General features: G+C 38.9%; 1 protein-coding gene across 3 annotated transcripts in view; it reads left to right on the top strand.

Moving 5' to 3' along the window:
• Positions 1-840: 840 nt before the first annotated feature.
• The window catches only part of sardh (sarcosine dehydrogenase), a 72,474-nt gene continuing 57,800 nt past the window's right edge, over positions 841-15,514 (top strand). For 2 of the 3 annotated variants that reach the window (XR_010094320.1, XM_063478745.1), the window contains exons 1-9: positions 841-921; positions 2,090-2,276; positions 2,751-2,887; positions 3,145-3,323; positions 4,527-4,706; positions 5,158-5,281; positions 5,499-5,599; positions 10,148-10,252; positions 13,439-13,568. Coding sequence is in view for 1 of the 3 variants with exons in the window: in XM_063478745.1 (XP_063334815.1) it covers positions 852-921; positions 2,090-2,276; positions 2,751-2,887; positions 3,145-3,323; positions 4,527-4,706; positions 5,158-5,281; positions 5,499-5,599; positions 10,148-10,252; positions 13,439-13,568 (1,213 nt within the window). In the remaining 2 variants the exon portion in view is untranslated. Of the gene's footprint in view, positions 922-994; positions 1,152-2,089; positions 2,277-2,750; positions 2,888-3,144; positions 3,324-4,526; positions 4,707-5,157; positions 5,282-5,498; positions 5,600-10,147; positions 10,253-13,438; positions 13,569-15,514 lie in introns of those variants that run through there. The other variant, XR_010094321.1, reaches the window with a different exon arrangement.

Below are 15,514 nucleotides of genomic sequence, written 5' to 3'. Positions count from 1 at the left end.
AATACACGTGGACATAACACTCTGTCCTTAAGACACTGTTATTCAGTCACATAAAAAATTAGTTTAAGGAAATCTACAAAGTTCAAAGGTAGCTGTGGTCCACTTTCTTCGTTTCAGATTCTTATACAGAAGATACCAGGGCTGCCAACAGCTCCTATACTCAGCTTCAGTCTAGCTCAAAGCTGTATAAACTAGAAAGAACCTCCTGGCATGGGAGGGGACCTAAACTCTGCACTTTATTGGCTGCTGGTTAGGAGGGAGGTGGGGAATCGTGAGGTCAGCTTGGCAGGCTTCAACTACAGATGTCTCAGGGGTCTGGAGCCAAAGTTGGAATCATTCAGTGTGGCAAGGAGCCTTCTTTTGAGGTTTAAAGTCTTTGTTTCTTCTTCCCCCATCCTACTGCAAGATCCCCACAACACCGAGGCAAATGCCTCACACAGACAAACTCCACATGTTCACCATATATGTGATGACCTACTTCTGCTGATTTGATCACTGGGCTGTCAACAGCAGCTGTTACCCTAGCCTCCCAGAAATACAGACACCCACACATTTATGAACCAAACAAACAGAACAAACAGCAAATTGACATTAATGTTTCTCTTTTGGCACATTATATTTTCTTGAATATTTTCACATAGGAGGTATTTTGTGCATACTTATGTTTATGGAACAAAACCAGCGAAGTCACGAACCTCTGCTTACTCATTTGGGGTACTTGGTCAAGTGTACTTAACCTTTTTCTGGCGTTTCCAAAGTGTCATGTGTTGTTGCGCAATTCCACCACTTACTAAGCTGCTTGGGTACAATCTTGTCTGACTGATGTAATTTCTGGTTGTGTACCAAACCGCATGTCGCTTCCACGCGTCTGTGTACTCCTAACTCCACGGATGTGGTGTGACCACGCGGGGAGGGGTGAAGGTAGGAACTACAACTGCAGTCTAGCCCCGCTGCAGCTCACATTTATCTGACAGCTACTGAGCTGTGTCTTGTGGGCCACGACAGCAGTTCTGTCGCTCGTTGGTCTGCGGAACTACTTGACCGTTTCTCCCAATAAATCCACTCCCTTAATTCTGCAAGCAGCCCCTCTCACTACTTAGCTCTTTCCTCGAGTGTGTTTCCGGGGCAATCTGGGACAAACGGAATCGAGCGTAAGTGCGACATGAATGTACACCCAAAAGTTGCTGCATTATGCAAATTGCATGCTCCGTTGTTTGAGATCGCAGAACTTCACGCCACGTTACTATCTGCAACTGCCAATGTAGTTTCTTTTCTTTTGAGACTTGTCGTTTCCAGGCGAGCGCATTCTGTGCATCGCGTTCTGTACGTTATTGCACATTTACCCGCTATAAAAGCTTTGTAGTACGCATTAAGTGCGGGGTTATTTAGTGGTGAATGTGCTGCCGTTTTTGCGCCCATGTGCCCAAAGTGTTTTTTCCAAAATCCTTGTCTGGTCAAACTATTGGTGTTTGCACATGGCTGAACTAAAGCAAGGCATTATATACTCGATCCACCAAGTCTTACCCTGAAGTTTTTGTGAATTCCAGGTTAGAATAGCAGCACAACAATGAAGTGTCAGCCTAAAATCAATATTCTTTTTTCAAGCTATATAGCTGTATATTCAAGTTTTCTTATGAGCTGATTTATGTAACATTGTCCTGCTTTTGTTTCCGTTGGACACAGACAGATCAGACATCAGTGATTTTACTTTAAGTAATCGTTGACCATGTTAAGTCACCGTTTAATTGTTTTCTGTAATAATGTGAAGCTTTGAACTTTGCTGTCCGTAGACGTTTCTTTCTCTTCAGGTGCAGTCTCTCGGTTTCTCTGGTAGAAATCTGCATATTTAAACCGGGCAAGGATTCAAACTTGAGTATAATAAAGTTATTTACATTTATTTTTCAGTTATTATGGATTTCACTGGGTACAAAATGTTGCAAAAAAAAAAAAAAATCCTAGCCAGAACAAGCAGAAAATAGTTCAGAAAAGAGTTTTTGTACATAATGACTTTGTTCTGAAACCTTGAGTGTTAAAACTTAAAACAGCTGACATATCACTATGTCCCTTTGTGTTGTCTTACTGCACACAGGGGTCATGGCCTTCCTTGGGAGCGCAGTTTGGCGAGTGTTCTCAGCAGTGAGGCCTCTTTCTCCGCTGTGCCGGACAAGCACTCGGTCCTACAGCTCAGAGCCCACCAAGGAAAAGAGTGTTCCCTACGAGAAGACACTCAAACAGGAGGATGGAGCCTCCTCAGGACCCACTAAGCCATTACCCAGGTTAGATTGGGTTTTGGATGGATGAATGGATTGTGTGGGAATGTTTTCAGAAATATATTCTTAAGATTATATGCAGTGACTTTATACATAAGCAGATGATTAATCTAATGGTTGAAGTGGTGGATTAATACATGGTTGTGAAGAAAAACTAGTTCATGGAGGAATGGACACAGTGATGTACAAGTTCTGAACAGAATATAGATGCTCTGTTGATACTTTGCACTGGGAAAGGTTGGTATCAAAACAAGAGTGTTTATTGTTCGTTTAATAAAAAAAAATGAGTTATTGGTCATTATTGATACTGTTTTTATGTTGCTGTAGTTTAAAGATTGGAAGCAGGGGGAAAGAAAAAGGGACTGCGTTGCACTTGTGAATTGATAAGTTAGTGCTAGCTCACAGGCTGGTTGGTTACCTTCATATGTCAAGAGTAGCATCAGCCTTTTTGGTCTTTTCGTATACCTCCTCCTGCCTCAGGTCAGCTGATGCGGTGGTGATTGGAGGAGGAAGCCTGGGCTGTCAGACCATTTACCACTTGGCCAAAATGGGAATGACTAATGTAGTTCTACTGGAGAGAGACAGACTGACTGCTGGCACCACCTGGCATACTGCAGGTAACAGTTTGTAACAGTACAGAGAGCTGTGTTTACCTGAAGTTATACATCCTCCTTTAATAGCAGAGTTCTAATAAGAAGTTTTAAGAGTAAATTAAACACTCTTTGGTAATTTTGTGTAGTAATTATTGTACTTATGCTGCTAATAGGTCTTTATAGCTCAAGTGTGTTCACCTGCATGTGCGTGATGTGCGAGACGCTCACTAATGTCCACTAAGTTTTTTGCACAGCCACTCATGTGTCCCTCTGTTTATTAGGCCTCCTGTGGCAGCTGCGACCCAGTGATGTTGAGGTAGAGCTCTTGGCCCACACCAGGAATGTGATTAGCAAAGACCTAGAGGAGGAGACGGGTCTGCATACAGGCTGGATCCAGAATGGAGGGCTCTTCATTGCTTCCAACAAGCAAAGACTTGACGAGTACAAGCGCCTCATGTCGGTAAAGACAGAGACATGTTGGTTGTGAACATTATTAGGAAAGCATAGATGCACCGTTCGGTAAACAGAGGCAAAACACATTAAAAATGTGTTTGTATTCATTGATCAGTCTGTTGATCAGTTGTTGTTGATCAATGGTCATGACAATTTTCATATTAATGATGAGGAAACTGACCTGACAGCCCAGTGTTCGTCAGTGGTGCTAGTTTCAGTCATTAGTTTCAATCATTATGCAAGTGTACTGTTTATAAGGTTGGGGAAATCTCCGCTCAGCTGAGACTTGAAGAAGTAACTTGGATGAGTGACGAAGCGTTTCTTCTGCTAAAAACGCTGCATCCAAATGAACAGAATTAACTTTTTGGGATACAAAAGGAGTTACACAAACACACAAAGACTTCAGATGGAGCAAGTACTTCTGTGACAGCAATTAGACAAGATGAAAGTAAATATTATCCTTAGTCAAAATTGTTTGTTTTCTATTTAGTTCACAGGACGCTTCATTTCAAAATATTTGAGTTTGTAAATCAGTTTGATTGATTTTATGTATATATTTATGCGCATTTACCCATCTACAACAGGGAAATCTTTTTTTATGCATGTAAATGTACTAAATATTTCAGAGACTGAGATAGTTGTTGGTGAGTAATGTCTCATAAATAATTCTATTCTTCAGGTAAAGGATCCTGAAGTCACAAGCACCAAAGAACAAGACACATCGGCTTAATATGTGTGCACTACAGACATAGCCTCTACAGGATGTGTTTAGGGAACACTCTAGTTCATGAAACAGTTTTTATTTGACTGCTGCTCCTCCTTGGGGCTTTTAAATGTAAAATTGATTGTGGGTTTTCTAAAAAAGTCTTTTTACTGCTTAACATGAGGTACACGAGAGAAAAAAAACTTAATTTACCTTAATTGTGTGTGTTAGAATTTCAAAGTTCACAAACAACACTACTGTTCCCTTTGCATATTATAAAACTAATACAGAACGCTATGCTGCCATAGCGACAGACTCAACTTATAGTTACAGTATTGAAAAGAGCCTTTCTGTTTGCTTCTGTGCTTTACCATGAAGATAAAGACATTGATATGATTTAAAATTATGGCAGATTTTTCTCTAACCACTTATTTGAATTTGGAACAAAGGTGCTTTTAAAGTAATATTTACATTGAACACGTCATCTCCCCATTTTCTTTTTTCTAGCTGGGTAAAGTTTATGGAATTGAGTCCCATGTCCTTTCACCGGCTGAGACGAAGGACCTGTATCCTCTGATGAATGTCGATGATCTTTATGGAACACTGTATGTTCCAAAAGACGGCACCATGGACCCTGCAGGTACCTGCACAACCTTGACCAGGGCAGCCACTGCCCGAGGAGCCACGGTAATGTCTACTGATCTGCTAAATGCCTCTTTACTTGATGGCCAGCTTTATTCTGTTTCTACCCATAGATTTCAATCTATGTGTGTGTGTGTATATATATTATAGCCATACAAATAAATATATATATTATAGCCTGCCAGATCTCAATAAATCACATATTAAAACTGTTGAATGCACTGATCATTAAATGGCAGACTGTATGTACTGTTTGCTTAGTTTTGACTTAGCATGTCTTTATATTGTGAACAGCCCAACTACTACACTACATTCTCAAGCTTTGCACAAATGACTAACATGTTACGTTAATTTTCCTCTGTAGTAATAAGTAAATACGAGACTTCTCCAGTCGGACATTTAAACGTCTGTAATATTACTCAACTGATTCCCTGTGCATTGTACTTGCATGGAAAAAAGTGCATACAGCATTTCAGTTTTCCATTCTTTAAATCAGGTGATTGAAAACTGTCCTGTAACTGGCATTCAAGTGCGAACTGATGATGTCGGTGTGAAGAGGGTAAAGGCAGTGGAGACACAACACGGAACCATTGAGACACCTTGTGTGGTGAACTGTGCAGGTTTGCTGGCTTTCTTTTTCAAAGATGACAAATCCACAAATGTAACACAGTGTAAAGCAGTCTTTATGTAACCTGCAACTGCTCTCCTGATGTAAATGTATCCTGTAAAAGTGACATCACAATGAGAAAAGTAAAATTCCATACAATTTTTAAGGATATTTGTTTGGTGTTAAAGGTAACACGCTTATGACATTTTTGCCTTTCTGTGTTACCGCAGGTGTGTGGGCCACCAAGCTGGGAGAAATGGCCGGAGTCAAGGTTCCTCTCATTGCTATGCATCATGCCTATGTGGTAACAGAGAGAATCGAGGGCATACAGGTATGACCACCATTCCTGGAGTCAATGCTATTTATTTCAACTAATGTCAGAAATTGCCTCAAGAGGCTTTACAAGCCTGTAGATCCCTTCGTGCCTTTAGACCATTTGATTAAATGAGGAACACTTTCCTAAAAAAAATCATTCATCAGGAGGGCAAAAAAGGATTGAAGAACAAGTCCGTAAAAGCAGTCGAGGAAGGATACCTCTTAAAGTCGCAGCATTGCAGATTTACATCATAATATTCAAAATGACAAACAAAAATTGTAAAGATGTATTAAAAATGACAACCCGTTCTACCTCCTGAAGCCACGCCCTGAATGATATTACGAAAACATAAAGTTAACGTTTTGTTTACATTTTTAACTTATTTGCAGTAAATGCTGTATTTGACAATGTTGTAGTTACTAAGACATCATTGAATAAAAGAGGTGTTTCATTTTAATACTTTTTTTTTTTTAAATTTGTTTGTGAGTTTCTTTTTTACAAACCAACTCACTGTTATTTTAATAGGTTTACCAAATCTTCTCCGGGGGGAATGTGCTATGAAGAAAGTTCAACATGCCCGGCTTTGTTTTATTTGGCTTTGCTTCACTATAATGTTGGCAATCAGGATAAGTGGGCACACAAAGCTGTTTATCAACTTGAAAAGTTAAACCAGGGTTTTGGAGTCTAGCTAGGGTTGTGTTCATATGAAAGGGGCGTCTGACCAATCATAAACATGGACAGGTCTGCTGACAGCAGAAAGAGAAAACTACGATTTTAGCAAAATGCTGTATGAAGAAGTAAAACACATGGTACAGGCTGTAAGCAACAAAGCTGCTGCAGTGCAGAGAGGAAAGGCACTGTGTATGTTTGTGTGTTTTAAGTGCCTTAATCTGTAATTCTGGAAATGATCTACTACACTGATAAAGTTTAATCTCTGTGAACCCAGAAAGGAAAGTGACCAAAAACACTGACTGTAAGTAAACAGGAAATCAGTGCTCTGTCATTAAAACATGAGAAAATCTGATAGATTATAATTGTTACTCTGTTAAATTAATAGTTAGATGTGTATAGGATACTTTAATTTGTATTCTTTCAGCTACAGCCCTGGTGTTGTGTAACAGTGTGAGAGCAACTATAGAATAGAGTAGGTGCATAAGTTTAAATTTATTTAGCATTTTCTCTAATGCACACACAGTAAAGTATGGATATAGGCTCAAATATTTGCATCCACTCGCTTAAATCTTTTAAGAAGTGGTGCTGAGGGTTCTACAATGTCGTTTAACTTGACGAGGCCAAGGTCTGTTAACTTCTCATTAGTGATCATGATTGACTGTAAAAGTTAGTTTCTCTTTACCAGCATAAAGTGGATTTGTTTGACAGCACTCACTTGTTTGACTAATACCCAAAATAATGGGAAAGTCCAAGGAACTCAGTGAAGCTCTAAAGAGAATTGTAGAGTAACACAACTTGTACATAAGTACAAGTTTTTCTCATGTGTCACTGAGGCCTAGAATAAGACCCAAGCTGTCACCCTCAGGTAAAGAAAAAAAATTGGTAAGGGTGTTTAGGAACAACCCAAGAACCCTGCCGTGAACTGGAAACTGCTGGAACACCAGCTCACTGTCCACAGTGAAGCCAATCTGAGAACTTAGAGAATGCCGACCAAGAAAGAGCCGTGAGTGCTGGCCTTGTCAAGTTAAAAGATATTGTCGAACCTTCAGCGCCACTTATTAAAAGATTTAAGTAAATGTATGTGTATTTTTTACCCTGTGTGGATTAGAGAACATCCAAACTAAATTCAAACTTGTGCACCAAGTTCTCTTTCCTTTTTTGAAGTCATTAAAGATGTATGCTGTACAGTCTTTCCCCCAGGGGTTAGTTACCACAGCGACGTACTCTCATGAGAGTTGACGTGAAAAACAACAGATTGTTTGCCAAAAGCGGGCGAATGTTTCAAATAACTCATATCCTTTTATAAATACCAGACATATTATGGTATTGTTTCACTGCTACTTGGTGGCAACTGTTGCACGATGGTGTATTTAATGGCTAATTTATAAACTGTTTTTCAAGGTGGAGGAGGGTAATTCTATCTGCATTAAGGTTATATAACCAGTAGGGGGCACTATGACCAAACAGATTTTCAGCCTGTGATGGCCCAGACTGTTGTTTTATTGTTTGCAATAATTTGTAATAGAGAAGTAAACAGAATAATTTGTGTGTATCTTTATATTAATTGGATGATACGTGAACCTGCATCTACCGGGGAAGCCCCTGTGTGTGTATACTTCATAACAGATGTTCACATGATTCACTGTATCTCTGTGATTGCGAGTCTTATGACTGTTAGATTAAATTAGTGTACACATGCATGACTGTGCTCATCTTCTCGAGGCTGGTGGTTGTAGGCGGTCTGTCAGCTCCCCTGTATTATGTAGTTTAAGAGGAGCTTAACCAGCATTACTGCTACATCATGTTCACAGACGTCAGCCCACACACAAAATGACACACTCGCACACTTGGATGTCAGGAAATCTGTTCCCACCAGAGTGTGCAACTTGTCAGGTCAAACATTTCATGTCATCTGTGTGCCTTTGTGTGACATGTTACCTCCTGGGAGGCTGTGGTGGCTTTAAAGTAAGGGGGAAAGAAACCATACCAGATTGTGTGAGTACATGAAGGACAGAAGGTAGTGCAGTGTTTAGTATTGATCACATGAAGTAAGCTGGCAGACTGCACCCAGTGCACAAGAGAGGGGAAATGAGCAGTTTGGCTTTTGTTATTTGGAGTGAGCGGTTTTTAAAATGTCAGCTTGTTCACTGGTATTTTGGTTTTACCCGGAAAACCAGTTGGTGGGTAGAAAAGACCTCCATAGTGACGTGACTACAGATGAGACAACATACCTAAAATGTAACTATTTATTGGACATTTTTGCATAAATATTTATTAGAACACAACGAAATGATTACATGGTATGTTAGACACAATGCATAAAGAAATGCTTTGGTTTATTAAGGTAAGTCATTGTATGGACGACTGCTGCTGTAAACATTTTTAAGGCTGTTTTTTAGTCCCATGTTATAATGCCCCTTTTGTACAGCTCTTAACAACTTATAAAAATGTAGCGCTAAACAAAAGTGCACTTGTCTTTATATTCAGCTTCCAAGGAACCAGAATTTCTTATAATTATTTAAGGTAGTCTTGAGCAATAGCTCTCCAGACTGTCTAAAGGATTTTCAGACATTTTTTTTAAAATCTTGGCTGGTTTTTCATTCTTTTTTTAATCCAGTCCTTTTATCTGACTATTTCCAGATTTTATTTTTCTTCTTTTTTAAGCCACTTAAGCCACTTAACCCACTTAATCACTCAAGCATTAAAAAGGTATCAAACTCTAGGGATTAACCAGTATTGCGTCCACATATATTAGACAACTTAGCAAAGACACATTTTAAATTGTATCTTTAGGTGCTTTGTTCCTAGCAGCCTGTTGCAAGAACACATGAGATCATGAAATCAATAAAAATGCCAAAGATAACATTTTGATAGGCATGAAACTGTATTTTTGGCACCAACAAGGTGATTCCCAAAAAGCTATTAGCTGAAAACCTGGCAAATGCTGACATAATGTGCAGTGTATTCTTAAAAACTGGTGAAGAGGAGGCCAAAACTATCTACAGGAGATGAGCAGTATCTGAAAGTCATGTACTTAAGAAGTAGGAAATATCCAGCAAAGACTTGACACAGGACCTGAGAGATGCGTCTAACCCTTTAGCTGATCCATCTGTTCACTGAAGCCTCATCAGAAAGGGTCTCAGGGGAAGTGTGGCTGTCAAGAAGCCATTGTTAAAGCAGGGAAATTGGGAGAAAAGGTTGAGGTATGCCAAATTAAACAGGAACAGGACCAAAAATCAGAGGCAACAGATCTTATGGAGCGATGACAAATTGCTGTCAGCAGGTACAGAAGAGGTCAGGACAGAGAGACAAAAGTAAGCGTCTACATCCATCTCTAAAACAAATTGGAGGCTCACATTTCAGCGAGTGGTATTGGGGATGTTGTCAAAATGTATGGAATTATAATTGCACTTGAATCCACCATAGAGTATCATCTGGAAAGATTGTGGCAGCAGCTTCATGTTTTTTAGAATGACAAGGAAACTCACTCTTGTCCATGTTTCAATAAGTCACTGCACCTGTTTTCCATTTTCCTTTAGAACATAAAGAAATTATTAGCAATTTAAAATTTTTATGAATAGCTTTAGACAGCCTTTGGGATTTCAGTCTCTGGAGCCTATCCCATCCATCCCTGAGCTCTTGTGACCCTGAATTGGATGTGCGATGAAGAAAATCGCTCAATGGATGGAATATTTGAATTAGCTGTTACACTTAGGAATTTTTTAGATAACTTTTGAGGCCCTGGCTTTGTAGATTTTTATGAACTTGGAGAATTTAAACAACTATTTGGTAATAAAATTATTACATTTTTTTTTTCTTCATAAAAACCGTCCTTAACTGATTGTGTTCTCATTCCTTCGTGTTTTGATCCGTTCACTTTCATCTTCCCAGAACATGCCAAATGTCAGGGACCATGATGCGTCAGTGTACCTGCGCCTTCAAGGTGACGCTCTGTCTGTGGGCGGTTATGAAAGAAACCCCATCTTCTGGGATGAGGTAAGCTTGAATGTCATCCTGAGGTTAATTATCAGATTCTCTTTCTATTCGTTTCAGTGAGTGCTGTGATAAAAGATTTAGCTTTGCTCGACAAAAAAAATCAAATACTTTAATTAGGAAGCTGAATAAACTCTCATCCAGTTTATATACTTCTCATTCTCTGTGTCATTTTGACCTCATCTCTTATTTACCTTGTCTATTACTTTCTGCTGTATTAGTTTGGAGGTCAAACTGTATTCATAACAGCAGTCAAAACAGTGTGTGTGTGGTAATTTTAAAGGAAAACTGTAAAAAATATTTGACATTCAGGGGAAATTGTTATTTGTTTTATTCCAAAAAACTGATATAAAGACTGATAGTTTGTGACCATCCTGGATAGCTTAGCATTAAGACTGAGGTACTATAAGAACAGTTAGCAGTTTTCTTCCATTCTTTATGATCACATCTTTTTACACTCCAATTTTGCTATTTCTCCCATAGTTTGCAGGATGCTCAGACTTGGTTTTAATATATGCATCCTAATTTTTTTTTATTTATAACTGTTTTAGTTGTTTGTCTAGGAAGCTGGATTCAGGATGTTTATGTGTGCTTAGCCTGAATACAGAACAACAGAAAGCCGCTAATCTGGTTCTGTTTAAATATTCCTACAGCCTACTGGGTCGACTTTATAGGTTTTTAATATGATGGACAAATATCAATTCTCTTATCATCTTTCTGTAAAGACATGAAGCTACAAATGTTGGACTTTAAATATAAAAACTTGAGTAGCCAATATAAAGGAAAGAGCAACAAACTGTATAGTGTTTATGATGCTTCTGGAGGCACATGAGTAGGTATAGTATACCCAGTAGGGAAAGAACAGGATTCCTTTTTCCCCCCAATTTAGTGACAAGTTCTGTTGGAATCTGTGGCTTTTGTTGGATGACTTCATCAAATCATCAAATCCAGTGCCTTCAGGTCACTTACGCGAAGGCAAAGTTTATTAACCTTGATGCAAATAATGAAACTCGCTTGTGCAAAAAAGGGATCAAACACTGACACTTTTTTGAAAGTTTATTTTTCTCTAGAAAGTTTATACAGAAAACTATACTTAGAAAGGAAAAAAACTAGTCCTATATTTGTATCCATTAATAAAACTGTTGCAAGTCTTATTGCCCACACTCCATATATATTTTATTTCTAATGTGCACAGTGATGAGCACAGTGCTCAAGAGGGGATAAGTCTATTGGATTTTAATTACCTCATACTCATTCTTTTAGCACAGCCCCTGACAAACATTGTATTTTTAGCTCCGCTTGGGGTGAAATTTGTTTTATTGGAACATTAAAACCAAAGTACATCTGTTAAAGGAACTGCAAGAGGCTCTGAAGACTAATTATTCGAACAACACTTTGGCAACTAGAAAAAGTCATTGTGCAAGCAGTTGCATGTTCCATGCAAAGACCGACTTTAGAGAGAGTTTGACTTTGGAGATTGATCTTTTTAAGAGCCTTTGAACTGACAGGTGGTCTTGGTCTTAATGGATTTGTACTTTCTCTCAAGGACAGGTTTTTAGAGCAGTTTGTTAAGTGGGCTGGCAGGAGGTTTGGTGGCATGCATTTATGCATTAGATACTTAAAACTTTTCACTCGTCATGCATTCCTTCTTGATTTATGCCTGTTTTTTTTCTTTAAGCCTTTGGTCTTTTATACTATTCAGAAGTAATGAAAGCCATTAGACGTTTTCTGCAGGTCACCGATGATATCTTTTTGCCTGTCAACCTAACTTCCTGGCTTTCTGTCCTTCTGTCTGGCTGGCTGCCTGTCTGCAGACTCCTCAGTGGTTTTTACATATTAGAGGATTTCTTTGAGCGGAAGCAGCTTCTTTGTTCTCGTTCTGCAGCAGCTTTGATGTCTTAAAGCAACTGGAAGAAGAAAGAATAGATACCGAAAGGAGAATTAGCAAGGAGACGTGGAGAATAGAAGAAGCGGAGTGATTGAAGATGAGCTAGATTGATGGCTTGGGAAGGATTGGGAGAAGTGTGGTGCCTAGGACAAAGGTATCTGCTTCTCAGATACCCCAGTTGAGTGTCAATGCCCGGTAATAGTGCAGAACTCTTTGTTCACATGAAAGCAGCTACTGTCAGCTTAGGCATCCATATGACATTAAAGTCTTAATCGAAGCTGAGAGTGTCACAGCAGATGGTAATTGTGAAGCCAAAGGAATTTCCTTCAGTACGTCCTCTGTACTTGACTGCAGACCATAACCATCTATCTAACTTAATCACTTATATTCAACATTTTAGAAAGCAGGTTGATATTGTTATCCAGTGGTTTTTTTTGTTTTTGTTTAGGCATGTCTGTTACATAATTAAAAAATTGAGGAAAGTAAAGTAAAAGTAAATGAAAGCGTAAATCAGGGCCAGAATTGAGAGAGAAATACGTGACTGATAAAATTGCTGGACAGCTCTGGTGTGCTGGACTTTCCACTTTGAGTGCCCTGAGTCAGCCAGATTAGTGTTTGATGGGAAGGTGGGGGGTGGCTGGTCGTCTGTGCTGCTGGCCATTAGTTGTAGGAGTTAAAGGCTGGATTTTGGTGTGGCTGAAAAGGAGGGAGCTACAGAACTCCAGATTGGAGCAAATTAAAGCTTGGACAAGATACTGAGATGAGAGGAAGGGCTGATTTGACAGATGTTTCTGTGGTGAGGAAGAGTCGATTTAACAGATGCTACAGGATGTGTTGTGGCTGCAGCCTTGCTTTCTCCAGTCACATATGAAGAGGATAAAAGAGCACAGCAGTATTTTTGACCCCGCCACTGCGGTGGTACATCAGCATTGAACATCACAGTAGCAGTGCTGACTCTAGTCTACAAAGACAGACAAAGAAAAGGAAAAATATTAAAATGCACCATTATTCAGTGCTCGTTTTACTGCTCATTTGCATTTTCTCAAAAATCTTCAATTCAATTTTTCTAATTAGATGTGGTCCCTGTTTATGAGATTCGGTGTCTTCCTCAAACAGAACTCGTTATTTTCAGTGTGAAAATTAGTTTCAAAATTGGTGTATTTTAGGGGTAAAAAAAAGAGAGAATATGCGCTGTTATTTTAGGGTTACTCAAGGTTTCAAGGTTAATGGAAGTAAGCCAGTCATTTATTATCAGTGTGCCTTTTTTCTCTCTCTCTTTTTTTTTTTTTAATATTTCCCAGGTGTCTGATAAGTTCGCCTTCAGCCTGTTCGATCTGGACTGGGATGTCTTTATGCAACATATTGAGGGTGCAGTCAACAGAGTTCCTGCTCTGGAACAGACTGGCATTAAGTCCACTGTCTGTGGACCAGGTACACACACACATACGCACACACACATGCTCAGTTGTGTTCCCATCACCTCATGGGGAATTACATTTACTGAGGTCATTTCCTGGAGACTTGCTCTATCTGCAACCTCCTAACACTAACCCTTCCGTGAATCTTCAACTTAAAGTCTACATGCTAAGATGTAGATATGTGTGTTTAACATTACAGGGATTTGATTTATGTCCCTAAAAACAAAGCAGGTCATCTATTTGTGACTATGTGTAAGCGGACATATATATCCCCACAGGAGAAGTGCAATCATGCACACATACAAGCACTAGTTCAAAAGAAGCATTAATCTTTGAGCAATTCCTCCATGCCTTTCCCTACAAATCCTTATGCATTACAGCAGCGAACAAGCAACTTTCACAACACTTTGGATGCATACTGTGGTTGCCCATGAATATGTAAACTAGCAAGCTGTATGCCATGTTTGCAGAGGAGATAGTTTGATTAGCTCGAGCCTGACTTCCTGTGCAGGTAATATCACATTGCCCAGCTGGTTATGTGAGCTGGTCTGTAGCCATGCTTCGTGGTTTCTGATTTGAGTTTTTTCATTATTTTAGCCTGAAGCAGCAGTTTGGAATAATGATCAGAATGATTTTGTGAGGATAGAAAAGTAAAACAGAGTGATAAAATGAAAGTACAAAAGACATTTAGAAGGAGCTTTGACTTTGACAAAAAGCAAAAATACAAAAAAGAAAATGTTAAAGGGAAATAAAAATTGATTACATAAATTTTACAGAGATGAAATGAAGACGAAATGATGGAAGAAAAAATAAAGATAGAAGTCTGAAAAGCTGTCTGTTCTTCTTATCTGTGCCCTTGGCTTTAAGTCCTGCGGGTTTTTCATTTTATGTTTACTGGATAAGCATGCTGCGTTAAACAAAACATTTTCAGAGTGAGAAAATGTTACTAATGAGAAGTGAGAAGTTACTACGGCACCTTTGGCATTTCCATAAGGATACAGCAGGCTAAATGAAGGAGAAATTTGAAATATAAATCGAATATTATGAGTTCCATCAGTATGTGCAGTTCACCACTCAGAGAGACTTATTTATATATAGAAGGTTGGAAAATGGAGTTAAAGGTTTGCCGTGTTTTCTTTTGGAATATTCAGCAGTTAGTCTAATGTTGCTAAAAGACATTTTCACATGCATGTGTGTGTAGGTATATAAGAGAAAATATTTCTCTTTCGGCTTAGTTCAGTAGAGTAATAAAAGTACTGATATCTTAATGTATCTGCTGCAATTTCTCTGTTACATAAGACATCGTTAGTTTGAAAGTTTGCGTGTATTGGATTTTTTAAAAAGTTATTATTGCATCGCAGAACCTGGCTAAAGTTGCCTTTAAACAACTTCCAGCTCTCCAAAACCACCCATCCAATCTGTGGTTTTTAACGCAAGTGGAAATAGAAAAGGAGACATTACGGTTTAATGAACAGCCAGCCTGACGTTATGGTTAGGAGGCATTTACTGACCACAAACGGCTCGCTAAGTTTCAGTGTTGCACACAGCTGTTCTGAAGTCTCAGAGGACTCTTCCAAGCCTGACCAAACCTAAATGATAAATGGTGGCTTGCCAACTAAAAACACAGTATATGAAAAGTTCTGAGCCTTAGCCTTGTCACATTTCCTCCCCACACTTTTATATCTTGTGCAAAACTAACACATCCTGTACTGTCAGATTGTCCACCGAATATAGAGACGCATTTCTTATTATATCCGCTAACATGTCAGATGATCCGGCGCTCAGACTGCTGATATCGTGATAAGACTGAAGACATCACATCTTTAAATCATCTAATTTGTGGAAGATCTGCTGCCATGTTTGATCATGAATATAGCAAAAACTACTAAAGACAAAAGCCTGAATTTTTCACTGGCCTTTCGTTTCGTAAAAATGAATCAGGATCTGGGATTTTGGATA

The sequence above is a fragment of the Pelmatolapia mariae genome, linkage group LG7, assembly GCF_036321145.2.
Source record: "Pelmatolapia mariae isolate MD_Pm_ZW linkage group LG7, Pm_UMD_F_2, whole genome shotgun sequence".
Lineage (NCBI taxonomy): Eukaryota > Metazoa > Chordata > Actinopteri > Cichliformes > Cichlidae > Pelmatolapia > Pelmatolapia mariae.
This window is presented reverse-complemented; position numbering and strand designations above follow the sequence as displayed.